Source organism: Cladophialophora immunda (assembly GCF_000835495.1).
Source record: "Cladophialophora immunda strain CBS 83496 unplaced genomic scaffold supercont1.2, whole genome shotgun sequence".
NCBI lineage: Eukaryota > Fungi > Ascomycota > Eurotiomycetes > Chaetothyriales > Herpotrichiellaceae > Cladophialophora > Cladophialophora immunda.
This window is the reverse complement of record NW_015622542.1, coordinates 5,568,781-5,595,413: the sequence shown is the minus strand read 5'-3', so window position 1 is coordinate 5,595,413 and position 26,633 is coordinate 5,568,781. Positions and strand designations below refer to the sequence as shown.

Sequence of the window (26,633 nt, the reverse complement as noted above, 5' to 3'; positions counted from 1 at the left end):
CCTGCACCGGTCAGGATTATCACCTTATTGTCCGGATCGTTGGCAACGTCAGTGTAGACTTTCCCGAGCGCTGCGTCAGGCTTCATGCCCCACACCAGGTCACTTCCATTCGTGTGAAGCGTGATGGTAAGAATGCCGTCCTCGGTCCTTTCAAAGCGGAAGTTTTCGTACACGTCCTGGTACTCTTGAAGCCTCGTCATCTCCGTCAGAGGTCAAGCACTGGTGGAGTGATCAAAATATCTAATACCAAGACTAGCTTCTGCTGGAGTATCATGCCAGTGCAGTACCACTCGCCTCGATCGTGATGCTATAACCTTTATACAGCTTTTGGACCCGAACTCACAAAAGCGGATGATCCCAAGGAGAACTCGTGTGTGGCTCACCTCAAGCCCTGACGCCCAGTTGACCCCCCGAGATCATTTTCCGGCGATCAATATCCGCATCCCTCTCCCCCCCCCCCCGGGGGTGGTGGGGGGCGAACACCTCGGTGCCAAAAATTGATATCTGAACGGCAGCGGATCCAGAAGCGTTGACTCGGCCTGTGAACGTAATCTGGAAACCCAATTGATTCTCTTCACTACTACTATATGGGTCGATATAACACCATTCTCTTACATAGCTACGAGACTTTATAGCGGAGATCACAATGGGTTCGACATCGACCAGCGGAACAGCTTTTGGCTTCTCGGCCAAAAACCTGCCGAAGAAGCTCTTTATCGATGGCCGCTACGTCGACTCGCAGGGCACCAAGACTCTCACGGTTCACAACCCCAAAGACGGATCCCTGGTGGCAAATGGCGTCCCGATAGCCGTGCAGGCAGACGTGGATCAGGCTGTGTATGCGGCAGAAATGGCGTTTCCGGCCTGGAAGAAGCTCCCGTCGAATGCTCGAAGGGACATTCTACTCAAGTTTGCCGCGCTTCTGGAGCAATACTTGGAGCCTTTGTCAGAGCTGTCGAGGATCACTCTAGGCGCCCCCTACGATGCTTTTGGGAAATTCGAAGCCGGTCTGGCTGTGGAGGTGAGCTCGTGTGAATCGGGCTTGCCCCCCAAGTCCCTTGCTTGAAAGTGAAAACGCTGATGGCTTGGGCAATACTAGTCTTTCAAGTACAATGCAGGTTGGATCGACAAATTCCAGGGCGAGGCCGTCCCTCACGAGACAGGGTTCATGCAAATCACCCGAAACGAACCTCTAGGCGTCACCGCGGGCATTGTACCATGGAACGGCCCCTTAGGTACAATGGCGCTCAAAGCCGCCCCCGCCCTCGCCACAGGCAACTGCTTTATATTGAAGCCCTCAGAGAAGACCCCGTTCGCTTCCCTTGCGCTAGGACCCCTAATCCATGAAGCTGGCTTTCCTGCCGGAGTTTTTCAAGTCTTATCCGGAGATGGTACCACGGGTGCCTTACTCGCACAGCACATGCGCGTTCGCAAAGTCAGTTTCACTGGATCTATTCCCACGGGCAAGAAAATCCAGGCCATGGCTGCCGAGTCGAACTTGAAACGAGTCACGCTGGAGCTGGGAGGCAAGTCTCCTGCCGTTATCTTTGACGATTGTAATCTGGACAACGCGGTGAACTGGAGCGTTAACGCCCTCACCGCGAACACGGGCCAAGTCTGCTTTGCCGCCACTCGCGTCTACGTCCAACAAGGAATTTACGATAGGTTTATTGAGAAGTACAGAGCAGCTCTTGAGGAGAGAGCCAAAACCATCGGTGATCCGAACGTTGAAGGAACTCTCATGGGGCCCTTAGTCGACGAGGCACAGTTTAAGCGGGTAACCGGATTCATTGAGCGCGGGCGCTCTGAAGGGAAACTACTGACCGGAGGAGAACGTGTAGGTGAGACCGGGTTCTATATCCAACCGACAGTGTTTGAGGAGGTATCTTCCGACAAGGAGATTTTCCAGCAGGAGATTTTCGGCCCAGTCTCCATTGTGAACAAATTTTGGACGGAGGAAGAAGCGATCCAGAAGGCCAACGACACCGAATATGGCTTGATGGCAGGCGTCTTCACTCAGGATATCAACAAAGCACTCCGAGTGGCCAACGAGTTTGATTCCGGGATGGTTGGCATCAACTGTGTCAGCCTGAGCTTTTTGACCACCCCGTTCGGTGGGAGCAAGCAGAGCGGTCTTGGTCGGGAATGTGGTCAAGCAGCGTTGAGGGCGTTTACTGAGACTAAGACTATCATGGTCAACATGACCTATTAGCAGTAGTCATGGCAGTCTTGGTGTCGATCATTCTGTATCTGATATTGTGAGCCCCTGAAGACTAAACAGGGAAACCATAGAAAAATACCCATCAGAGCCAGGATTATGTCTTACAGACTGGTTCTGCCGATTGCTGGAGTTTGAGATTCCTTGGGTACGAAAAACCTGGGGTTCTTACCGAGGGTATCTGGAGGCAAAGAATTTGCAGCAGAATACGTCAAGGAGAACCGTTTGAACTCCATGATAAACCGATCAGGCGGTCTTGTCAGGCGGGTAACGATACCCGCAGGTCGCACATGCATCGTCGAAAGCAGCACCCTTGGGGTTTATATCAATGGAGGCCAGCACTTATGTGCACCCTTGCGACAACGAAGCAGTCGAAAGGAAACTCCAAGCCCAAGAAACTTTCGGCAAGATGCCTCAAGTAAGTGTAATGTACCTCTAATATTGAAAGGTCGCAGTCACTCAGGCTGTGTGTTGCTGCTAGATCCAACGCGCTCCGCCGAACCGCGTCGTCAATCACCTGGGACTGGCGGTGCCGGACTGCGAGGCCGCAGTCGAGTGGTACACCAAGGTGCTGGGGTTTCGCAAGCTTCAAGAAAACATTAGCATCATCGACAAAGCGGTGAACCCCGAGGCAGCGATTTTTCGCATCTATGGAGACAAGTGCAAGAAATTGAAATTGGCTTGTCTGACCACCGGCAACGGGGTCGGGCTCGAAATCTTTGAATTCATTGACCCGAAGATGGAGTATGTCTCCCAATTCGAGTACACGCGAGGCGGTTTCTTTCATATCGCTATCACAGATGCCGACCCCGAAGCGCTGTGCGCAAAAGTGTTAGAAGCTGGAGGCTCGAAGATAGGTGACACTGTCCAGCCATTCGCTCCGGCCGAAGACGATGAAGTTGTCTACTTCCAAGATCCTTGGGGTAATACAATCGAAGTCGTGAGCTGCAGTTGGGAACAGCTCATGGGCAACAGAGGTGGCCTGGAGAAAATGGGGCAAACTTGATGGATTTCGCCTCTATTCGCACAGGGTGAGACGGACCGCGATTGCAGTCAGTACAGTCGAAATGACGGGTTGATAGCATTTCCTCTGCTTTTTTTGCATCCACTTCATTTGAATTCTTCAATCGGACATTGTCAGTCCAATACTGTAGCATTGAAAAATGAACCCCTGGGCCATCATTGTGTGCCGCAAAGTCTAAAATATAACTGTCCTCCTTTTTGTGGCCGTGCCTGATTTCATCTCTTGCACCATCTGGCCCAAGTCATCCAATTTTCGAAAGTCGACTTCTGGTTTGATGCCGTGAAGCACGGAAAAGTCAATGGCGCGCTTCATTCGTTGAGGGACGCCGTAATTTTCTCCTTTGATCCTGTACAACCCAATAGCAATCCCCTGCGTCGAGACGGGGATGGGTTCATGCGTGACTCCAACGATCATGAGAAGTCCCATAGTTCTCAAGATCATCGTCGCGGTGGTATAGGCAGCTTTCGCCGCGCTATACACAGCCGCGGCATGAACGCCACCACCGGTCAGCTCCCTTATCTTCTGTGCGAATGCCGGGTCTCCTTTGGAATTGTAGACATAATCAGCGCCCTGCTCTTTGCACACCTGAAGTGTGGAATCGCTGACATCAATGGCAATTACACGCAGCGACATTGCCTTGGCATATTGAGTCGCCAATTGTCCCAGCCCACCCGCCCCGACAACAGCCAGCCACTGGCCTGGCTGCAGGCCGCAGGAGTCAACCGAATTGAAAGCTAGATTCATTCGCACTTAGACAGAGCCTCTTCGCCATTTTTTGAGGATTGAATTGTCCACATGCAACAGCGTACTCACAAGTAAGGCCCGCACAAAAAAATGGCGAGCTTGACTTCGGATCCCATTGCGCGGGCAGATGAATAGCATTCTGCCAATCGACCACGGCGTACTCGGCGAAGAACCCCGGAGCACTGAATCCCACGATCTGCGGATTTCCTCTTTCACAGAGGGTGTTATGTACTTGACACCCTTCACATTCAAAGCAAGCTCCATTGACGGATAAAAACCCCACAACGTCACCCTTCTGAAAACCTTTATCTTCGGCATCACGGTGTAAGGAAAAGATACAACCGCAACCCTCGTGGCCGAGAGTAATGGGCTCGGTTCGATTGGGATCGCCCATGGCCAAAAAATCTGAATGACACAAGGAGGCCGAAATCATCTTGATCAGAAGCTGTCCTGGTCCAGGTTCCGGGATCGGTATTTCATTCACCACCACATGTCCCTGTTTTGGATCCCATTGTCCAGCCTTCATCGTTGCCATCTTTCCTTGGGGATAATATAGTCAGAACAGCATGTGCGAGTGGTCAAACGTTGGTAGACTTGAGCTTTAAGTAACTGTCACAAGATGGCGAACCCGTGTTCTCGGCAAAACCCTTTTGTGTTCCGGCGCACTAGGATAGGAAGCAAGCCGAGATCATTAGCATTCGAACTGCTGCCTGGCGTAGAGAAGTTGTCTGAGTAACCTCAGAAATTGGATGGCGGATTGAGGAATACAAGATGACCACTAGACGTACTGTAAGAGCACAGCAGAGCTTGCGGGGCAAAAGGCCAGCAGCGGGCTGGCTTGTACTAGTGGCCGAGGAATTAGTTAGAAGCTGGTTGCCGGAAGGCGCTGAAGTCCAAAGGGCACGGATATCGAGACCCGATCCGAAAGACCATTAAGATTGAGTGGCCATTATCTTGGAATGAAAAAGAACGAGCGTGAGAGAAATGGCGCTTTTCCAAAGATGGTCGTTGGTCCTGCCAGTTCCTGAATTTGATGATGATCTAAGCTTCTGGAGCATCAAGATGACAATGAAGCACTTGGAGGCCCAACAAACTGAAAATTCAATGAAGCGCCTGCCTGGAATGAACACTTGACATCAGATGCGGCTCCAGAAGGGAAAGAGGTCGTTGAATGCTTGTGTGACTTGTCGGGCAAGAAAAGTCCGATGTGATGGAGAGCTATCGGGTTTGCCATGTTCTAATTGTCGACAAGTCGATTCAGGTTCTTTGTGCCGATTTGCAGACAACCCTAGACGCAGGTTTGTGAAGAATCCTAGCCTAGTGGAGTTCTGTATAGTACTAACACGGTTCAGAAAAAGAGAGCCCACGGAGAATGGCCTCCTGGTTACGTTTGAGGACCCAGCGCAGCACAACCAGGAGAAAATGGAGTCTCCCTCGGTGACCCCTGGGATACTGAATCCCATTTCGCCAGACGTTCATCCCGACTGGACGTTGTTTGAGCGGCCACCGCTGCCAGCAGACGATCTTGAATATTTGCAAAAGAAGGGAGCTCTAATCGTCCCGGAGACAGCCCTGATGGTCGACCTACTGACCGCATATTGCGACTGGATACACCCTCAGCTGCCCATTATCGATTTACACTCATTCCTAAGATCCCTGAGCGGCAACGGCTCTAAGGCGAGCATTCTTTTACTCCAGACCGTCCTGTTTACGGGCGCAGCCCACGTCGCAGAGGAAGCAATCAACTCATACGGGTTTGCCTCCCGGGACTGTCTACAAGAAACACTATATCAGCGGGCAAAGGTACCAATCTTACGCTTCTATATTCGCCGTGGTAGCTATAAGCTAACAGATCCTAGCTTCTCTGTCACTTTGAAGCGGAGAGAGATGTTTTAGTTCTCGCCCAGGCTCATCTTCTGATGTCAGTCAGCCACCAATGCTCGAAGGCGAGTACAATCTGGCATGCCCAAGCTCACCTCTTTGTCCAGAAGCTCGGACTGGAAGACAAGAGAACTTATTTGGTAGTAAAGTCCGCCCTATCGAGGCTATATAAGAGGCTATGGTGGTCCTTGTTTGTGCGAGACTATACGCTCAAGATGGAGATTGGAGCTGCTCAACATTTCCAGGAGACATCTTATCAAGTCCCGGACTTGACACTTGACTGCTTCGATACCTCGGCGTTTCCGTTGTTTGCTCAACAAATGCTCCCACGAGCCAAGATTTTGAAAGAGACACATCTATATCTCCGATTAGCATGGTTGGCGATTCAAAAGGCCGAACTGGTATGCCACCTGCGCGAGATCTATATGGTGAGATCCCAGGGCGATCGGGCACGATATCACCGCATATTCAGGTTTCTGGAGCAGAACCTATCGGCTTGGGTTTCCGGCTTTGACGTGGGCCTTCCGTATGATCCGGGAGAGTGTCAGGTGTTCGATTATCACCGTGGCCTTCTGATGATCTCCTACTTCAGTACATCGAATATACTGCTCCAGGGATTTTTACAGCCACCCCATACAGGAGAAGGGGATTCTCGCATTCGGCTGAAAGTGGAAACAAACACTCGCAGGCTCCTTGAGCAAGCCGACGAGCTGTATCAATCCGAAAGACGACTTCCGCCTACCCTGGGTATGGGCATGATATACAACGCGATCAGCCTGTATCTCGAGCTTGAGGAATGGAGACGAACCAGAACGGCGGAGCTAGCCTCGCTTGAACCAGCTTTCAGGTGCCTCGCTGGGTTGAAAAGGTCTGCACCAAAGGAAACTTCTCTGCAGATGGCTCTCGGTCATTTGCAAAATAGGATCACAATCCTGGAAAGGTCAAAGGTTACCGGAATCAAATATGACCTCCCATTACTCGAAACGTCGCCATCAGATATTGACTTTCTTACGCCCGTGAAGTTCGAAGCCTGGCTGGACTACGAGCTCGATGGCAGCAAAAGACCGGACCTTGTTACATGCATGAGTCCAGCCGGCCAATTGGAACGGGCTGCCCAGGGCCCGTAAGCATCGCTTTCAGCCTCAAGAGGCTACGCAAGGCAAGTATCGGCTCGTCTCGTGGATGTGGGACTTCATCCGTACGAGGTCTGGGACCACGACGTGGCCTATGACCTGGAATAATTTTTGCCAATTATTCTATACAGAACCAGTGTCGACGTGTGATGATAGGGGTATGGGAGGCGAGGGAGGTAGTGAGGAATCGAAGGCGAGCTCGAGCTAGCAGACAACTAAGACCGGGCCCTGTCCGCGAGAACGCGTAACGAAGAAGTGAACACGGGCTTGGCAGATGGTGTTGGTATCGATCATCTATGTTGGTTTTGTAAGGTACTAGTATACATCGACATTTCTCTTACAAGTACCGAACCACCTGGCTCAAAGCTATCTGCGGCGACCGACGGCGGCGCAGGCGAGACAAGCGGACCATTCCGAATCGAGAGGTCCTACTCCATGGGCCATGTGATTGAAAGGATTGTTCCAGAGGTCGTGGACGCGGGGGACCTAAGTGGCCTCTTGCCAGAACGTGAAGGTGCCGTACAAGCTATACGGTGTGTTCAAGAACCAGGCCACGATTGGCACCGTGTATGATTTTAAAGTTGGTTTAGGGGCACTTATAAACTTGAGAAATAGTACAGGGAAACAAGCAAGTTCCATCGCTTGCGTAGAGAAACGGGTTGCTGTCACTTCTCCCCCTCCCTCCTATTGCTACCAAAAGATGGACCCGAAGTCGAACTCCTCGCCTCCTTCCGCTTCTCTTTGCCGCCCTTAGTACGCGATGATCGCATCGCGCCACTACCTGACATCCTCCCATCGTCACGTCAAAGCTTCGTCGATCTTCTGCGTCCACTCCGCCAACACCGACAACTAAGATCCGTCCCTCTGAGGCTCAACCGCCAGTACAGTCTACTACAGGAATCTCTTTCTGACAGACCCCCTGCTCGCACAGCCTCTCAAACCAGAGCAGATCCGAGTGTACCAACCACTACACCGACGCGGCGCCGCACATCACCCTCATCGTCCGGCACCCCCTCCATATTGGAGCTCAAACGCCGATGCCCAAAATATTGCGGCCTCACAGACGGCCATCACCCTCACCACGGCCCAAATAAACCACAATCCATGCTTTAACCCAATCTCTGTATATAGTGGCAGAACCTCCGAGCATTAGTCGCGATGCTGTTGAACGCATCACCTTCCTTACACGAGCTCGTATGGGTGGAATCGTGGCTGGAGCAATACAATCTGACGGGATACCTTGATTCTATGTAAAAAAAAAAAGAGCCTTTGGAAGAGACGATCTATTGGTCCTCCTCCAATGGAAGTGGATTACTGCCTGCTCGACCCCACGATTCGCATGTATCATAGTCTTGCGCTTTGACCCTCAAAGGAGGGTGGTCATACTAGAGAGAAATGGACAGAAGCATTCGCCTCGTTTGAGCAGAAGCCCAGCTTCGAGAAGCCTCAGGGAACCACCTCCAAGAAAGGCTGGAGGACATTCCAACGGCCGTCTTCAGGAGAGCATTGGGCTTGCAATCTTGTCAAACCCGTGTCATTTGTTCCTTCGGCTGGGTACTAGGTACACTTGAATGATTTCATTGTGGTCTTGAACGACTCGTATGTTCCACTTGACTCACCAGGATCAATCCGTCTCTCGAAATTGCAGAAGGTTGTTGCATTGGTCATCTGGGGTACCAAGATTGCCAAGTGATGATTGTTGGAGTGAGGAGCGCGCGTCAATGCTATGTGCTATGCCATAGGTGGGCGTTGGACGCACTTGGAGACAAACCGAGATGGTGGGGGCGGGCAATGAAGAGCCAACCGTAACTAACTGAATATGCGCTAGTTTCCCCGCAAAACGCATCGGCATACCTGCCGTGTTCTCGGCTTCTCCAACACCGCAATTCGAAAAGTAACAAATTCACCTGAGCGAAACGTCCACAACCTACGTACTTTCCCCCAAATGGCACCTTCGAAAGGCGCCGGTGCACCGTCGCCAGCGAGAACAACCGCAGGCGCCTCAGAAGCCGACATCGCCACAAACAAAGCCCTCCTCTTCCACGCTGAGGCCGCGCGGCTGGCGAAATCATGGCTGCGGGGCGCAACGACAGGTGGTGACGGACGAGACGAGAACGAGGACGAGCAGGACAAAGCCGAAGCAGCTCTCGAAAAGGAATTCCTGCGGAACAGAGACTTGTACTCCGAGACTGGGGGCGTTGGATATCACCCTCCCACCACGGGATCCGCTTCGTCGACTTCGGCGCCTGGCGTCAATGATGCCACGACGATGTTCTTGAGAAAGCAATTGCTGCGCGGCCGCACCACAAATGGCAACGTACATGCTCACAATGCCACGACCACTCGACCGAGAACACAGCCGCAGGCATCAAGACGTGAGAAGAGCGGGGGAGATTCGGACGAGGAAGAGTCCCGCTCGGGGGTGGGAAAGAGTAAACGACAAGCCAAAAACATACGGGTAGCGGCCGGGAGCGAAACCGCAAAACCGGCACCACAGATAGAAGAGGAGGAGACGGGAGATGCGTTTGAGAAGTCGGGCGCCAATTCGGCCCTTGACCAGTCGCGCGGAGAATCCGACAGCGTTGTCCAGGCGCCCGAACCCGACATCCTCCATGTAGCCCCGCCGAAAACGAGCAAGAAACGCGGAGCGGCTAGTTATCTAGACGAGCTCCTCGCCTCTCGAGCAGTAAAGAAACAGAAGAAGAAAAACAAGAAGAGCAAGAGCCTCGTCGAGTCGGCGCCGGGATAGGTGCAATGGAACGACAGCCAATACGACTTGAGACTTCAAAAGATCATATAAGGATTGTGAAGCCCCAGATGCGAGCTTCTATATATCATGTCTGCTCCGACGACCAATCCTCCCCTGCAAATGCGAGCAGACATTCGGGGTACATCCACGGTGCAAAGCCGGCGCTGGAGAGTCTCTAAAGCTCAGTCCAAAGTTTGCACGCGATCTGATCCACAGCACCAGACCAAATCAGCCATCTGGTAATTTTGGCTCAATAATCCAACCCTGGTTGTCACCTTCCCAGTCGTCTGTGCTCCAAATATCATTTCAAACTCCATATCTCTACCTTTCGGAGAGTGCAGTGCTGATGAAAAGGCCGCCAGAAAATATACACCACAAACGTCTCGCTAGAGCCAAATGCCTTGCCGAACTCACGGTCGAATATGGACTCCGGAAATTATCATCCATTTTCCCTGTCGGTATATACAACATGATAACCGTTATGTGAACACATCGCCTTTCACCCAGTTGTCCAAACGAATTTTTGCTCAGGCTCCGATAGAGGTTGGCCCGGTCCAGTAAAAAAATGGCAAAATTCTCAATCATGTCAGTCGTTTCCGTTTCCGGTCGTCATCTCGGCCTTGGCCAGGTCCTTCATCCTCGTTTTCCTGCTCCGCTGTCTCAGCGGGGTTCAGCAATGAATGTAAAGTCGCCATGCTTCCTCTCCGCGTCGCTGGAGCGGAATGCAACTCGAAATTTGGCCGCGGGAATTTGCTGCCTCCCAGTGGCCATGGCACGTTCTCGACCCCGAGGCCCGCAGGCGGTGCCTCGGAGCTAGAGGTCAGGGGTGGTGTGGGTTGGCTAGCCTGGCCAGGCGCAGCTGTCCTCTTCGGACCATTAATCTCATATTGAGCCAGCTGATCACGAATTTGTTGATCTCCCGCAGCCTGAGGTGGCTGCTGTGGTGAAGATGGCTGCCATTGCACGGACGATTGTCCAGAAGCATAGGGAGAACCGTTCCCATTAGCGGGCGGCCAGCCGTGTTCTCGAATATCAGCTGACGTGTGCCTTCTCGCCAAGTTCAATGGTGGTGGTGTCACCACCGAGGCCAACGGATGCACGCTGGCGGGCGGCTGTGGCGGGAGGGCCGGACGACTGAATCCGGGAGAGACATGCGGGATGCTAATCGACCCAAAGCGACGCGGCGAGGAAGAAGAAAACTGAGGTGGTATCGGCGGGACAGGAGGACGTAATCCTACATGCTGCGACTCGATCTGGACGGAGGATCTTCGGCTGTCTGGATAATTGAATCCCCGTGGAGAAAGCGGCGGTTCCAGTGTGGAACTGCCGGGGTAGAATGACTGTCTGCCATTTTGCAGGGACTCTTGGGGAGCCTCTAAAGCCCGCACATATTCCAGCTGTCGCGCAATCTCCTTTTGCATGCTCGCGATATCCGCGTACAGTGCTGAATCAGGGGAGGACATGTTCTGGACGGCACTTGTGAGATTATTAAGCCATGAATGGCATCGGACTAATCCCTCAGTCAGTGCTTGACACCTCGAGCTCACCAGAGCGTAGCTGTCTTCCGTCCTTTGTAATCTTGTATGGACATCGTAGAAAGCTTGTTCGAGGCCTGCAAGACGCTGGTCCGTGTCCGGCATGACCTCGGCGGGCGTGCCTGGCTGAGAGACGCCCGGTTTGGCATTCGAGAATGAGTCTCGATGAATCAGAGTGTGTCGGGATGCGCGCCTTTTGATTTCCCGCAAACCCATCAGATCACCCTTCTTGAAATTGCCGTTTCCATGCTTGAACTCCCACAGAGCAGATTCTGGAGATCCGGTATGGAAAACATCGCTGACCTTGTGGAATCCGTACATGTTCAACTGTCGAACAAAGGAGGAGATGTTTGTGTGTTTAAAGTATTGGGCCAGGACTTTTGAAAATTCGTTCGAAGGGGACATGACAAAACTCTCGTTGGTGTTAGACCAGGAGATGAGATGCTGAATGCTCTTGTCCTCCAGCATACTGTATAGCTTGTGAATGAAAGCTGTTTGCACCACCTTGGGCCCCTGAGAAGCTCCCACGGCCCCTACTGCGGTGCTGCTGTTTGTACCCAGGGAAACCTGCTCCCGAGTCCCATTCGAAATATTGCTGCCCAGCCCTTGTTCCACCTCGGGACTCCCTCCTGCTCCTGGCCCTGGAGGTCCCATGTTCGGGGGCGCGGGAGAGGTCATGATCGAGTCCTCCTGGGTCGACTTCGGCGATGGATGGCTATTAGTGGCGCTCTGAGGCAGGATAGCCATTGATCTAGGTCTCGGTGAGGGTTCGATTGGAGAGCCGAAAGGATTTCTGAGAGCGGGTTGAAAAAGGGTACTCATGATGCTTCTTTAAGCACCGGTGTTCCGTGGCGTCGAGAGGCCGAAGGGTAAAAGGCGGTGCGCGTAGACTGTGACGGAGGTCCTATTTTCAAGTCATGCAAGGCATCAATATCTTGCACCGAGGGTGGAGCGGTCCACACATTGGAGGAGGTAGAAATGGCAGAGGGAGGTGGGAGGGCACTGGCTATGGTAGTGGTTGATGCCCTCGAAGCTGGCAGTCTACAGTTGGGCGCAGGTGGATTTCGGGAGAGGAGGGATGTCTCACGAAGAGTTGCCGAGTCGATAAACAGTTGTTGACGTGACCTGGTGGGATGTCGGATCGGAATGTCTGGCTGTCAAAGGGGGTCGAGGGTGGAGGGTGGACAAACGAGTTGGAGGTGGGAAGTTTTGAGAGTTGGAGATGGATGGGAAGATGATTGCGGCTCTCGGGAACTGAAGGATGCGGTTTCTAGAAGGGACGTGCTGAAAAAGGGAGGAGGTTAAAAAACGCAGTTTAGGGGGTATCGCGGACTGCCGGCAGAAGAAAATGCGATCGCGGGGGTGGTGCGCAAGGGTTTGGTGAGTTAAGCGTCGCTAATGCGCATTTAGCTGTGAGACGGGAGACTGGGTCGAGGCGTGTTTAGGTGTGATATAGAGCCAGGGGGGGTATTGTACAGTCGATTTCGAAATGCTGAGACACTTTCGCAGGTTTGAGCAAGAGGGAGAGTGGTAATGTGAGAAGAGGAGTTGCTGGGAAAGAAGCGAGTTTGGAAATTAGTGAGATATGCTTTTGGGATGATTGCGAATTCGCTTCCAGGGCACCGGACGATCACGGCGACGCGGGAGTGCCGGTAAACTGACAGCGCCCACAGGCTCAAAGAGCCTTTACTAAGAGATCGGGGTTTGGATTGGCGAGAGATGGCAATGGGTGACGGCGGAGGAGAAGGATCGATTGCAGAGCACTGGACAGTGTCTGACGAGGGATGAATAATGTGGATTTGATGAGGGTTTCCGTTTCCCTGATGGATACGGAGGGGCCGGATTTGTGTCAACCAAAGGATTGCAGGTGACAAGGGGGTGAGATGGAGGCGGATGAGAGAAGGACTACGACGGTGGCGGCGACCAAAAAGACGGGACGAGATGGAGGCCGCAGTTTGGTGATAGGCGACCAAAGGATGCGAGCAATGGCGCCTAAAGAGGGCAAAGGAAAAGGAGAGGGAGAAGGCAAAATATCAGTCGAGGCGTAGACACCGAGATAGAGTAACCCCATGGGATAGTTCAAATGCAGCCATCAGATGATGATGTAGATTGTGATCCTTGCTCCTCCTCTTCCTCAGCCACATCGCCCGACGTCCAACGAATACGAGTTCTATACGGAGGTCTGTGCGGAGGATCTGGAGGACCGAAGGAGCGGCAGAGTGCTCTGGAAAGAAGGGGCAAGCTCAGTGGAAAAGCTCCAGGCTGGCAATTTCAATCAATCATCAAAACATCAAACAGGGTTACAAGCGCAGGCGCGAAGATGCAATGCAAAGGGAAAAAGGATCGCAAGGGTCGAGCAGGGGAAAAGGCGCAGGAAAACCGCAAATGGCGGCAGCTGGTTGGAGGGGAGGACATGCACGACTTGATAACTAACAAATTATTAAGGCCCATAGTCGGGAGCTGGACACCACCTGGAGGATCCTGTATTGCAGCCCGTTCGGTGGCCATCACGACCCGGAGTTTGCCGGATTAGTTAAGGCACGAGGAGAGTGGCACCCTTAACGACCCCTGCGACCCTGGCTTGCAGCCAAAGCAGGCTAGCCCCGCTGAAGGTTAGTTAAGGTTGGTTAAGCTGCCCGCCCCCCCCCCAGTTGCTGCTCGTGGGTGCTTGCAGCCCCGAGATAAAAGGGCCACGGGGCAACATCTAACCTTTCATCACCACTTCGCCTTCTCCCCCAGTTCTTGCATATCGCCAATCATCTCTCGATCCTTCAGAACGCACATGGGCCTGAAACCGAGCGAGGCACGGCAGCTTGCATCATGCTGTATATGAAGAAGAATAACATAAAGAGAAGGCCACACAAAGAGATCCACGAGCCTGGTTGATCCAGGCCTATGGCATTGTTTGATTGACAGTCGCCGAACTCGTGACAGCGGACGCCGGCATCACTTTGGCCTTTCGTTCTCCATTCACCTTCAAGCCTTTGGCATTTCCTCTGGGCGCCAACACCTCGCTCCCCTCTGATCTCCGTCGACCTGCACGTCAACCACGAACCGGTACGAACTGTTGCGCGAACCCACTTCTCCCTCCACCATCGTCATCGAGAGCACCCTTTCCTAGCCGTCTTCTGACTTGTGCATATCCCTCTTGGTCCGTGGCTATATCCTCTGCTTGGTTTTATTGCCAATCTGACCATGTCTCCTCGAATCTTGTACTACCATGACTCCTGAATCTCTCGCTTAAGGTATGCCTCGACGGTCGAGAGCGGCCTGGCGGTGAGCGGGCATCTTCTGCTCCCAAGGCCTCTTTCGATCCCCGTTCTCGCGGTCGTGGCCCTCTGGAAATTGTGTCCCAAACGCCCTTGCTCTTTTGGCGACTGACATTTCGTATACACCAATACTCATTTACACATTTCGGTGGAACTTTGTTGTTATTGGAAGTTCGGGCATAACTTCCCCAAGAGGATGGTTCTTGATATGCCGCTCTGCATGCTCCGTACAAGAATCCTCACCGCCTCATCGAGCACGAAGTCGCTTGGATGGTCAAGGCGGCCACGACGGCTTGGCCGAGATTCTGCTTTACTCCCTCTGAGTATTCTCAACTCAGGCGTCCAAGTATTGTTTCTGTTCCGGAGTGATAGTGACAAAAGAAAGCCATTCTTGAAGTCTGCCCTGTCAGCCGGGTGGTCATAAATACCGAGATCTCCGGAGGTAAAGCGAGATGAAGATTCGTCGCTCTGGCTCATCTCGATTCGCAGGTTATGATAGTTCGGTTCATCCTTTCGAAAACGCGCGGCGTCACATCCTTGCCTCTGATGTCGCAAGTTCAGCTACGTCTGATGGTGGCATACACTCCATATCTGTAATGGTCTGATCTTTGGATAATGCGATAGAGTCATCCAGTCGATTTATAGCACAGCACAGAGTGAATATTATGACGCAGTATCGCGTCGATGAAATCCTCGACAGGTCTATTGGAGACAACTTACGACAGCGCTTTCAGTAACAGCAGTAGCTTCCATTCGACTGAGCGCTGCATAAAGGTTACTGTAGAGCCAATTCCACGATAAGGCGAACTCTTCTAGACCCAGCGGTGCATCATTTGTCGCATTATCGGGCAAGAAGTCTGGATACAAAGTACGAGGTATTTGGGGGGGGTTCGAGAGGCTGCAGACAGAGCAAATTTTGGCGAAAATGACTAAGCAGACTCGCGTAAAATTGCCTTAACGCACCCTGATTTGGTGACATACAAATAATTTTTGTTTTCTCACATTTGTGCCCGACCACGCTGTCTGCACTTCCTGTCGCACCCCGCTATCCCCTGACCCGACCTCGTCCTTTGAGACTTCGGCGGTCAAATACTTCGCAATGTCCAAATCAGCGACGGCTCGCCGACATGTCCCTCTCGAAGACGATATCACTGCCTCAGGTGGCACACTCCGAACCAAATCAATCACCGGGAAGAGAAAGTCAAGATCTGACGAGGACACCCAAGGAGACGGCTACATTGACTCCCGGTCCTCGCGAAAGATCTTAGCAATAGCACAAGATCTTGTGGATGAAGACGCAGCAGAACGCAGGGCGGCTAGCGCAACTCTCACGTCACCCACAAATGCGGCCTTCGGCTTCGATTCGAGGTTTGCGGGGGACGACGAGGATGAGAATGGAGATGCCAAAGGGGTAAATCGATTTTATGACGAGGAGGAATGGATACCGGAAGATGACGATGCAGCAGGTCCTGAAGACGACTTGGATCCAGAGGAGATGGCAGTTTACAGAAAGTTTCTTCGAGACGGCGAAGAACTGGCCGACTTTGCACCATCAATTGCAAATCTGACCACCAGCGACTTGCTATCAACGAATGATAGGCATAGACACCAGCAACCAAAATCCAATGAGGCAGCGGAAGAAGGAGACCAAGAGGAAGGCGAAGGCCAAACAACGAATCTTGCAGACTTGATCCTGCAACGGATCGCTGAAAAGGAGGCATTCGAAGCATCTCGCTCTGCTGAACAAACACAACCATTCATAGGTGGCGGCCCTATGGAGGATGCCGTGGAGATCCCCATGAAAGTCGTTGAGGCATTTACAAAGGTTGGCCAGCTCCTGTCACGCTACAAGTCCGGCCCTCTTCCCAAGCCTTTCAAAGTGCTTCCAACTCTGCCACAATGGCCAGATCTTCTCTCGATCACGAGGCCCGAGAACTGGACTCCACACGCCGTCTACCGCGCGACAAAGATTTTCATCTCTGGCCCAGCGGCCACCGGCCAGCACTTTTGCGAAACCGTCCTTCTCGACCGTGTGAGAGAGGACATCCAAGAGACCAAGAAACTCAATGTCCATCTCTACAACGCTCTGAAAGCCGCCTTTTACCGACCTTCTGCATTTTTCAAGGGCTTTTTGTTTCCGCTCGTGCAATCGAGTTGTACGCTACGCGAGGCGCACATCATCTCCTCCGTATTGGCCAAGATCAAGATTCCCGTGCTGCATTCTGCCGCTGCTCTGTTACGGTTATGCGAGATCTCGGCGGAACAGACAGCAAACGTGAATAGCGAAGCCGCTGGTGCCGCGAACATCTTCATCCGCGTCTTACTCGCGAAGAAATATGCGCTGCCATACAAAGTTGTGGACGGCCTCGTGTTTCATTTTCTTCGGTTTAGAGCCTCCAAGGAACAGGATCAAGAGGCGTTGGGGTCCAAGGAAGCCAAGCTGCCGGTCTTGTGGCATCAAAGCCTTCTCATATTTGCGCAGACGTACCGCAACGAAATCACGGAGGACCAGCGAGAAGCGCTACTGGACCTGCTGCTGGTCCGAGGCCATAAAGATATTGGACCGGAGGTCAGGCGCGAGTTGCTGGCCGGTAGAAACCGGGCCGCTGCAGACGGACAGGGTGGTGGCGAGATGCAGATTGATGCGCTAGAGCGGAGGGATGATGGCGATGATACCATGGACATGACGAGGTGATGGTTCTGAGGGTCGGAAGCATGATGAACAACAGAGAGGCCCTTGCATGAGATATGAGCATAGACGAATGAAACCAATCAACCCTCGAGAGCGAGTTCTGATATACTCTTGTGCCACCCACCTCCAACCAGGTCCAATGCTCGATCACGTGAAGCGGATCGATCTTATGTCTTGTCCAACTTGAAACGCCCGTGTAAAATCCTGTAGAGCAGCTATGCAAGCCCCTGGAATATCTCGGCCTACGAGTCGATCATTGGCACCTGTTGATTACACACCGTCGCTCGCTGTGCCATCAGCCTCTTTACTCGCCCCATTCATTGCATCTTCATCTACAAACATCCCCGCCCATCATGAAATGAGTAGTCTAAGCCATGCGGGCTTCAGTGCAGCCGACGACTATCCATTCTGTTTAACCTGCTTCTTTGCGCAAATTGTTGGTTATAAAGCGGATTGATTTTCGGTCTCTAACATGTTTTAATATAGCGTTAGATACATCAGCGATTAAAGGAGGCAGCGGACAAAGAACAAAGAGAGCAAAGGGCAGAAAAAGAAGGGAAGGCCCGGTCAGATGAATCTTACCGACGAATTCCGCCATGAGCGCCTCAAGCTCTACGGCAATTTCATGCGCCTCCTCCAGATCCAGGGAGGCACGAAGAAAGACGTGATCAGTCTTCGCATCACCCAATACGCCATTCATCGCCGTCCTCCTTATGCCGCCATCTCATATACCTGGGGCCCCAACCCGAACGCCAGCAATCTGAGACACCACCACCATCGCGGCAGCGCCAATGCCGCGGCGACGGTGGAAACATACACGCGGCAGATCCGCGTGAATGGGCGCCCATTCCGTGTACGTGTGAACCTGTGGAACCTGCTATACCATCTGCGCCAGCGCGGGGAGTCGAGGTTCCTCTGGGTGGACGCTCTATGCATTGACCAGGAGAACTTGGAGGAGAGGAATTTCCACGTCCAGCGCATGTCCGAGATCTACGAAAAGGCCATCCTGACCTTTGTGTGGCTGGGTTTGCCCTCGGAGGACAGGAGGCAGGCCAGGGCCCTCGAGTTCATCAGCGAGATGGCCGTGTTTTGCAGAAAACATCACCACCACCACCATCATCACCATCATCAACATCAGCATGATTCGGCGTCGGCGTTCCGGGCAAAGTACTTGGTCGAGGCCTGTGCGCAGCGCTGGGCGAATCTGCTCGAACTCTGCAGGGGCACCTACTGGACGCGCACCTGGATCATCCAGGAGTTTGTCAAGGCGAGCCGAGTCCAGGTCCTCTGCGGCACAGCCAGTCTCGAATGGATCGACTTCGAGGACATCGTCCGCGCCGTGCGCTCTATCATCTCGCAATCCCCGACGATGGCGGCGTCGCCTACGCCGGCATTCGTGCAACAGTTTACACAAACCATCCCGTTCCGTCTCACATCGCGACGCATCTCACACACGGCCTCCACGCTCGAGGACTTGCTCTTGGAGTTCTACGACTCTAAATGTGCGGAGCGCCGCGACAAGGTCTACGGCGTCCTGGGCATCGCAGGCGACTGCGGCCAAGACCCCGAGGCCCCCGGCTCCTACCGCGGCCCTCAACCGGACTACTCGAAGCATATCCTCGAGGTCTACTTCGAGGTCTTCAGCTATCTGATGCGGCCGTCACCGCCGCCGTCGTCGCGGCCACGGTCGCCAATGCAAGCCATCTTTCTGGCCCAGCGCGCCTTGGGCATCACCCAGGCCGACGTGGAGAGCTACATGGCGCTGCAGGCTATACAGAAGCCCGGCAATGGCCAGGGCGTCAGCCTGCTGACCCGGCGACTCCGCGACTTCACCTACCCGATGGTTCCAGACTACGTCAACTTCATCGACGAAGTCCTTCCTGGATGGACCAGCATCCGCGACCTGCGGCAGCGGCTGGAGCAGGTGGACTGGGCCAAGTACGTCGGACACGAAGTGCGGAGGAAGTCGTCGAGGCCGTCGGCCGGCGGGACGCAGAAAAGCTCGAGTTCAGCAACGTCGATAGCGACCACAACCTCGTCGTTGACGGCCGGTTCAGGCGCCGCAACAGGAACGGGGACGGGGACGGGGACAGCGTACATTCGCGCCCCTCTGCCGTCGGACCTGATCGAGAACGTCATCCAGGCCGCATCCCACAGCGAAGAGATATCGCATTTGTACAACTACTCCTCACCACCTTCTTTGCCCTCCGGCACCACCACCGCCGCCGCAGCCTCGTCCGCAACATCGTCTTCCTCTACATCAACATCGTCAAACACCGCTGCTCCTACCGCCGTCTCTGGCGACAGAGCGACGGCAAACTCCATCTCACCGCCCACCCCAATTCAAATCCCCATCCCACATGTCCTTCAACACCCGCACGACAAGCGCCTGCACAACAACCCGTCGCTGAGCAAACCGTGCATCATCATCGAGTCGAACCCGGCGGGAGGGATTGAGCCCGCGCGCATCGGCTTCGCCTGCACGGACGCCCGGCCGGGCGACCTGCTGTGCCAGTTCGCGGGGCTGGAGCTCACGCTGATCGCGCGGCGCACGGGGTCCGGGAACCAGTTGGCCCTGGTGGGCCTGGGCAAGATGTGCACGCACCAGGGGCTGCGGGAGAGGAGCGTGCATCCCGCGTGCAGACGCGGCGATCAGGCCAAGTGGTCCGGCGTGGTCGCCGGCGCCGCCACCGGCACCGGTGTGCAGCAGGGGGATCAGCATGTGGATGGGAATCCCGACGGGTGGACGATCACGGTGGATCCCATTGGGCTCTGGGAGGTTTTGAGACGCAGTTAAAGACGGCAGATGACTACATGCATTGCACTCATGCACGACAGAGCAGGTAGATATGTACATTGGTATCTCGAATGGGCTCCGACTGCACCATGCTATGCGTGGATTGGGCCTTCCTCTTCGAATGCTCCATCTCAAGGCATCTTGTCCGCAGGGCGATACTCTATCTTACGCCTGCACCGACGTTTCGTGTGCCTGAAATTCCGCCAGCGGAACACTGCACACATGTTGGCAGAGTGCGTGCCCGTCTGCGCCAACATGGGACTCCCACTCAAACTGATGACCGAGTATGATCAACACGGTCACGGCAAAGCTGGACTCGCAAGCCTAAACAGCAAGCACACCGAGATGATGAACGACTGGTTCCGAGTCGGCTAATGCACTATATACTAGACCGAGCATCGTGATAGCCATACATCATTTCCTAGCTCAATATCTTGGTTTCAACTGTCCGCCTCAAGTCTTTTCGGTGGAAATTTGACAGAAAGTTCTGTGCAAAGTAGATGACGGAAAAGTCATCCCCGTATTGCCCAATGACCTGCATTCCAACGGCCACTTCAGGATCCCAAGGATGATCCGGGTGTGCTGGCGCAGGGACCGATATCGCAGGAAGCCCCGCCAGACTTGCTGGCACGGTGAAAACGTCGTTCATATATCGTTCCACGGGTCTTGAAGATTTCAAGCTTTCAATATATGGCGGCGGACTTGGGGCGGTAGGGACAATGATCATGTCGACGCCGTTGGGGTTTGCTTCGGTACCATCACGGAGAGGATTTGGCATCCTGAAAACCGCGTCGAAGTCCTGCTGCACTAGGCGACGAATCTTCTGGGCCTGAATGAAATAGTTGTCCATTGCTCCGGCGCTCAAGGAATAAGTTCCTAGTAGGATTCGCCTCCGAACTTCAGGCCCAAAATTTTCATATCTGTAAGTTGAATAGAGCGGATTGCCATCTCCGTCTGCGAGTGCAGTTCGCCTTCGGCCATATCGGACACCGTCATATTTCGCAAGATTTGAAGAAGCCTCCGCGGGGGCCAGAACGTAGTAAGCTGAAAGTGCATGCTTTGTAGACGGAAGGGAAATGGGCACAATTTCAAACTTGTACACGTTTTGCAGATGACTCAAGGTTGCCGTCCATGCCCAGCGAACAAGGGGATGCATCTCCTCGATGTTGTACTCCAGAGGCACCCCTATTCGTCGGGTGTGGTGCTTTTGCGACGCTGTGACAGCAAGATTTCTTCTTCGGGAAGCCAGAGACGCTAGACCATGTGCGTCCAGCAATGGTTTTGAAGAAAAAACTCTGGTAATGAACAGCTTGGAAGTGAGAACCGCACGTCTTCTCCTATGCTTTGCAGCTCTGACTCGCTCTCGAGATGATGTCTCCAAACATGTGGGATCCGAGACGTCTGGTCGCTGCAGGATATCTGCGTCCGTAAGTATAAGAAAACCAACTTGCCATAACCTACTCACCGAATGTGAGCCTAATGTCAACAACGGATTTGGCGAGAATGCCGACAGTATCCAATGAGTTTGCATAAGGTATTACCCCTGTGCGAGATATCATTCCGTAGGACGGTTTAAAGCCGACAAGACTCATATAAGCTGCGGGCAGTCTGACGGAGCCTCCGGTGTCGGTCCCGATTGCGATATGAGCCAGATCCTTAGCTACAGCAAGTGCACTCCCGCCAGAGCTCCCACCAACCGACAAATGGTCGCTTTTTACTGAGCCGCCATTGACCACGGGGCCGTATGCGGAATGGATAGAGTGCGAACCCATCCCAAACTCATCCATGTTAGTTTTTGCAACCAGAATCATTCCCGCCTTTTCAAGCAGTTTCGTGACGGTGGCATCTTCCGAGGAACAGAATCCTTTGAGAATTCTGGAGGCACATGTCGTCGGCAAACTTGCGGTGACGATATTATCTTTGATAGCTACCGTGAAACCGTGATTTGCAGATTTCAACCTGTCTTTCCACGCATTAGTTTCCTAGTTGTGTGTGGTATGGATCTGACTCACAATAATTCCGCCAGGCTCTTGTGCTCTTGTGCAAGCTATCCAACCGGGACGCCTGCTTGAAGACGGCATCTTGCAGCCGTATTTGATCGTGAAGCGAAATATATGGGTTCCCGTAATGATTGGAGTTCTGAGTGCGCCGCAAGATACCCCGGACCTGCACTTTGAGGGTGATGTCCCTATAGTCACGGTGGCCCCGACCAATACGCATCAGAGGTCGGATTGAGGAAGAGGATGCCGGTCTGCTTGGGTGCGGCCACCATGGACGAGGTAGTCGTTATTTCCAAGATCGCGCACGCGAGGCGCAGATGAAGAATGCGGGTGGTAGCTCGTTCAATGGACAGCCAATCACGGGCATGCCTTGGCTCGGAGCAAAGAATCTCCGATCCCGCCTTTGCAATGCCGCCAACGACCATATATCCGAGAACTTCAATGCACCACCATCTGCGTATTTGGTTCAATTGTCGTGAGATTCTTTGATGATACATGTCCTTATTGAAGCCCCTTACAATGATTACCGGACCCACTGATTCATGATTGCGACTTAGGCTCTGCTTGCCTTCTCGGTAGGCACGGTAGCAGAGGCTTTAGCTTTCTGTCAGCCCATTTCAAGCGCCATCCCATTTATGACGCTCATCTTTACACCATGAGCAATGCTTCGCAAGAGGTCAAAGGCACAAGAATAACAGCCTGCACGGAATGCCGCCAACAGAAGGTTCGCGGCCTAATCAATCTCTGCCCCACGTACCGTCTGAGAGTAACCTGCAGCTAGCTTCGATGCGATGCGTCCAAAGACTACTCTCAGCCATGCTCGCGGTGCCAACGGTTTAAATTGGATTGTGTCGTCTCCAAGAACTTTAAACGAGTGAAACGGCGCACGTGCGTGCAGCGCTCGGGGAGATGCAGCTGGTGCTGATTTTGTCGAACAGCAAGACCGAACTGCAAGCCGAGCTAGATCAGCTGAAGAAACAAGTCGGGACCGGTACGCCTGAACAGAAGAGTCAGTCTCAATCCGTGAACAATCTATCTACTTTCGGGAATTTCCTAGGCCTGCCAGCCGCACCAACGCCGACAGGAGCATATGCGACGCCCCAAGTTGTGAGTTTCAGCCCTCGGTCGCTGGGCACTTCAACAAATGTTTCCGCACCCCCAGCGCCAGATCCAAGCCATGGAAACGTCCTACAAGCCAATACCCAATGCTCGACCACCCGGCCACAGACTGTCCAAGATGTTCTTGTCGACGCGCAAGACATCGACGAATGCTTCGGATTGTGAGTAGCCGGCTCAATTTACCGTAAGGCTTCCTGCACACTTACAGGACACCTAGGTTTTTCGAGAAGAATTTACCCTACCTCCCAATTTTCGACCAGAAACTGCAACCGAATGACTGTTATGGGGCTTCCCCGTTTCTCTTCTGGACTATACTCGCCATCGGCTCACGAAGGTACTCGAAGGATCCTACCTTAATCCTTCTTCTTGCTCCGAAGGTTTTGGAACTGGCAAAGGCCGCAATCTTCTCCCTTGAAAGAGTTTTACCAACGATTCAAGCTCTTGTACTTCTCTGTACCTGGCAGATGCCTATCGACACGTTACAGAAAGACGTAACCCCACAGCTAGCGGGGGCAATGATACAGCTCGCAACAAACGTCGGGCTTCATGTATATGGTTCAGTTCAGGATTTTACACGAGTGCCACTCAAATATGATAGTCAACAGAGGAGCTTCAGAACCAGGTTATGGTCGATGTGTCTATATACCTGCCAAAGGTGAGAAGGAGCCAATAGACAGTATTCTGGGCCAGGGCTAACGACTTCTCCCAAGAGTCAACAATTCGCGAGGCCTTCCGCCCCTGGTATTAACAGACACTTATAGCCACGAGGGCTACAAAGAAAATCCGCTTGCCACACTATCTCCCACAGTACGGTTTCAAAGGAAGTTAAATCATATGCTAAGCGAAGGCATTTTGCAAATCGACCGGGATGCCTTGTCAAAAAGGCCAGATGAGCGCAACATGATGCTCGGGCCTACCATCGATGGTTGTCTATCAAAGCTAGCTGCTTTAAGCACAGAATGTCCTACCAAACAAGGTCTGTAGCTTCTTCACCGCAGGACTCTGCTAAAATTGTTTAGATCAACTCATGCTGCGGATCGCCGAGTTGCAAGTCTCGGCCTGCCACTTGATAGCGCCATCATCGACCATTGGACAAAGCCACCTCGTTAAAATGTACACCGATGCGTGTGCCGTGATTGAGCTCGCTTCAGAACTGGACCGGGAGCAAGGAATGGCAGAGTATGGCTCAACGAACGTCAACATGAATTGGAACCTCGCCGCTTTCATTATCCTGCGCGTTGGAAAGTCACATGTGCGCGAAGCGCTGGACTTGAAACGTGGACAAAAGTGTTATTTCTCGGCCATAAATCTGAACAAGAGACAGAGCGTGAGGTCGGACGACATATCGGCACGGGCGACGATGATCTTGTCACAGCTGTGGACTAGTAAAGTGGTGATCAAACAACCCGATGGCACTCCCGACAGTCTCTGGCTCCGCTGTCGAAACAGGCTCGGGGTCAGCGTGACCTTTGATTGTTTCTGGCTGTGGCGACAAGAGTTTGGAGGACAGCCAAACCCGTACGAGGGAGTCGAAGGTATATTGCATACCCATCACTGCTCTTGAAGGCCATAACACTGACCAGTGTGAAAGATGAAAAAGCAACCTCCACCGCTAAACCTGTTGTCTGGAGCTCCCCCGCCACAGACTCGGTCAACATGATGATGGGGATCGGATGGTCACCAGACACGGTATTCCAAGACTTTCAGTGGCCGATCTTTGACGAATTCTTGTACGATGGCTGGTTGGGAGGGGGCAGCAATGAAGCGACCCTGACACAATGAAATATCGACAGTCGTTACTTTGGGAGGAACAAGCAGAGTGACAAACGAATGCTTCAGCAGGTAGAACAGTGAGCGGCCACGGCCAAGCAAAATTGCGAAGGACGGACTGTTTCGACCACACTCTGGACACTTCCCGGACGAGTATATCAATATAATCATTCAGCTAGTAATGCCTCAATGACCCCGGTCTACTCCTGACCTCAGGGGTGTTCTGTACTGAGCTGCGTTCCCTGGCTCACATGCAGCACCTCCTCGCGCCTGCAAGTAGAGAGGTCAGGATCCTTTAGCGGGCTGCCTAGCTAATTGATAAAGTTGTTGATCAGCCTGGTGCGGAGCAATGGCCGGAGATTCACGCCCTTGGAGCTATTGCCGCCAAATTTTCCCATCTGGATACACCGACAGTGGACAGTGCAACAGCTCAGCGATAACTTCAGACACAATGCCCCGAGACTCATTACATCCGGGTACCAAAGGCGGCGTGTCATAGCAAAGTTCTGTATGGATTTTAGACACATAAAGCGATCTCAAGGTCTTGCATTGCCATTTGCCAGTCCGAGGTTCTCACCCGCGAGGTTCTCACCCGCGTAGTTCCCCGGACGACCTTTCTCTTACATTCTTTCGACCTGTCAATATGGATCAGGAGCGAACTCGGACCGTCTCTCGACAGACTCCAGGGTACCGCTTTGCAGATGTAAGGATAGCCACCCCAGCTCAAGGACGCAACTAACGACCTCGAAATGAGATCGCAGTGACATACACGGCGAACGAATTCCAGGGCATCTACCGAGGCAAGAAGCAGCATGACGAGGACTTCGAGCAGGTCTTGGAGCGGGCAGAGGCAGCCGGGTGTGCAAAGGTCGTGTTGACCACGATGAGCTTGAAGGGCGCGCACCAGAACCTCGCGGTCTGCCACAGATTCCCCGGCACGTGCTACATGACTCTGGGGGTGCATCCGTACCACGCCTCGGAGCTGTATGACGGAACAAGCAGCCTCGAGGAACTCAGCAGCCTGGGCAGATCGCTCTTGGGCCAGAGCGTCGGCGAGGGGCCTCTTGTCGCCTTTGGCGAGATCGGGCTGGATTACTTCTACCTGGATCGGGCGGCCAAGGGAGTCCAGCGAAGGGCCTTTGTCGAGCAGTTGGAACTCGCCACCGCGTTCGACCTGCCCCTGTTCCTCCACGTCCGGGACTCTTACGACGACTTTGTCGACATCGTCAGACCTTTTCTCCCGAGGCTGCCCAGGAGAGGCGTGGTGCATTCGTTCGCCGGCACAAACGAAGAGATGCTCGGCCTCGTGGAGCTGGGGTTTGACGTCAGTGTCAATGGAGTGAGTTTCAGAGCTGAAGCTCAGCTCGAGATGGTGCGGGCGATTCCTCTGGACCGACTACAACTCGAGACGGACGCTCCCTGGTGCGAGATCCCAGCCGCTGGCCCTGCAGCAGACTATCTGAAGGATGCTCCGCCTCTGCCACCCAGTCGGAAGCCAAGCAAGTTCGTCAAGGGGGATATGGTGAAAGGGCGGAACGAGAGTTGCGTCATTGAGAGAGTTGCACGAGTTGTCGCTGGCGTTAAAGGCGTTTCGTTGACAGAGGTTGTTGATGCTGCGTGGAGAAACAGCGTCACAATGTTCGGACTTGGGGCGGCAAAAGATCAAGATGGAAGAATATAGATCACTATACAAGCAAAGGGC

The 26,633-nt window shown here is 53.3% G+C and overlaps 9 protein-coding genes across 9 annotated transcripts; 6 read left to right on the top strand and 3 right to left on the bottom strand.

Annotated features, from left to right (window-relative positions):
- Positions 1-3,416: 3,416 nt before the first annotated feature.
- Positions 3,417-4,521, bottom strand: PV07_04146 (uncharacterized protein; the record flags this gene model as incomplete). Its single annotated transcript, XM_016390929.1, has 2 exons — positions 3,417-3,976; positions 4,056-4,521. 2 exons carry the CDS (start codon positions 4,519-4,521, stop codon positions 3,417-3,419), a joined length of 1,026 nt encoding a protein of 341 aa, XP_016252831.1.
- Positions 4,522-5,196: 675 nt separating this feature from the next.
- On the top strand, positions 5,197-6,994 carry PV07_04145 (uncharacterized protein; the record flags this gene model as incomplete). Its single annotated transcript, XM_016390928.1, has 3 exons — positions 5,197-5,288; positions 5,339-5,789; positions 5,846-6,994. 3 exons carry the CDS (start codon positions 5,197-5,199, stop codon positions 6,992-6,994), a joined length of 1,692 nt encoding a protein of 563 aa, XP_016252830.1.
- A 1,936-nt stretch (positions 6,995-8,930) lies between these two features.
- PV07_04144 (uncharacterized protein) lies at positions 8,931-11,260 on the top strand. The gene has a single exon (XM_016390927.1). It carries the CDS (start codon positions 8,946-8,948, stop codon positions 9,747-9,749), a length of 804 nt encoding a protein of 267 aa, XP_016252829.1. The 5' UTR covers positions 8,931-8,945; the 3' UTR covers positions 9,750-11,260.
- On the bottom strand, positions 9,774-13,327 carry PV07_04143 (uncharacterized protein). Its single transcript, XM_016390926.1, has one exon. The coding sequence runs from the start codon at positions 12,104-12,106 to the stop codon at positions 10,331-10,333; it is 1,776 nt and encodes a 591-aa protein (XP_016252828.1). The 5' UTR covers positions 12,107-13,327; the 3' UTR covers positions 9,774-10,330.
- Positions 13,328-15,568: 2,241 nt separating this feature from the next.
- On the top strand, positions 15,569-17,406 carry PV07_04142 (uncharacterized protein). Its single transcript, XM_016390925.1, has 2 exons — positions 15,569-15,964; positions 16,020-17,406. Exon 2 carries the CDS (start codon positions 16,049-16,051, stop codon positions 17,246-17,248), a length of 1,200 nt encoding a protein of 399 aa, XP_016252827.1. The 5' UTR covers positions 15,569-15,964; positions 16,020-16,048; the 3' UTR covers positions 17,249-17,406.
- A 254-nt stretch (positions 17,407-17,660) lies between these two features.
- PV07_04141 (uncharacterized protein) lies at positions 17,661-20,206 on the top strand. Its single transcript, XM_016390924.1, has 2 exons — positions 17,661-17,681; positions 17,738-20,206. The coding sequence occupies exon 2, from the start codon at positions 17,817-17,819 to the stop codon at positions 20,040-20,042; it is 2,226 nt and encodes a 741-aa protein (XP_016252826.1). The 5' UTR covers positions 17,661-17,681; positions 17,738-17,816; the 3' UTR covers positions 20,043-20,206.
- PV07_04140 (uncharacterized protein) lies at positions 20,011-22,339 on the bottom strand. Its single transcript, XM_016390923.1, has 3 exons — positions 22,055-22,339; positions 21,508-22,005; positions 20,011-21,461 (listed from the first exon to the last, which is right to left on the bottom strand). The coding sequence occupies exons 1-3, from the start codon at positions 22,260-22,262 to the stop codon at positions 20,464-20,466; spliced, it is 1,704 nt and encodes a 567-aa protein (XP_016252825.1). The 5' UTR covers positions 22,263-22,339; the 3' UTR covers positions 20,011-20,463.
- Positions 22,340-22,697: 358 nt separating this feature from the next.
- On the top strand, positions 22,698-25,127 carry PV07_04139 (uncharacterized protein; the record flags this gene model as incomplete). Its single annotated transcript, XM_016390922.1, has 7 exons — positions 22,698-22,766; positions 22,824-22,930; positions 22,981-23,322; positions 23,379-23,816; positions 23,872-24,137; positions 24,181-24,696; positions 24,753-25,127. The coding sequence occupies 7 exons, from the start codon at positions 22,698-22,700 to the stop codon at positions 24,941-24,943; spliced, it is 1,929 nt and encodes a 642-aa protein (XP_016252824.1). The 3' UTR covers positions 24,944-25,127.
- A 447-nt stretch (positions 25,128-25,574) lies between these two features.
- Positions 25,575-26,612, top strand: PV07_04138 (uncharacterized protein; the record flags this gene model as incomplete). The annotated part of the gene is made up of 2 exons (XM_016390921.1): positions 25,575-25,634; positions 25,686-26,612. The coding sequence occupies 2 exons, from the start codon at positions 25,575-25,577 to the stop codon at positions 26,610-26,612; spliced, it is 987 nt and encodes a 328-aa protein (XP_016252823.1).
- Between the last annotated feature and the right edge of the window lie 21 nt (positions 26,613-26,633).

Coding starts and splice junctions, on each gene's coding strand:
- PV07_04142 (XM_016390925.1), top strand. CDS start 16,049: ATGGCAGTTTACAGAAAGTTTCTTCGAGACGGCGAAGAACTGGCCGAC.
- PV07_04141 (XM_016390924.1), top strand. CDS start 17,817: ATGAATCTTACCGACGAATTCCGCCATGAGCGCCTCAAGCTCTACGGC.
- PV07_04143 (XM_016390926.1), bottom strand. CDS start 12,106: ATGAGTACCCTTTTTCAACCCGCTCTCAGAAATCCTTTCGGCTCTCCA.
- PV07_04144 (XM_016390927.1), top strand. CDS start 8,946: ATGGCACCTTCGAAAGGCGCCGGTGCACCGTCGCCAGCGAGAACAACC.
- PV07_04140 (XM_016390923.1), bottom strand. CDS start 22,262: ATGCGTATTGGTCGGGGCCACCGTGACTATAGGGACATCACCCTCAAA. Junction 22,006..22,054: donor AAGAGCCTGGCGGAATTATT/GTGAGTCAGATC, acceptor ATGCGTGGAAAG/ACAGGTTGAAATCTGCAAAT. Junction 21,462..21,507: donor TGACATTAGGCTCACATTCG/GTGAGTAGGTTA, acceptor TTACGGACGCAG/ATATCCTGCAGCGACCAGAC.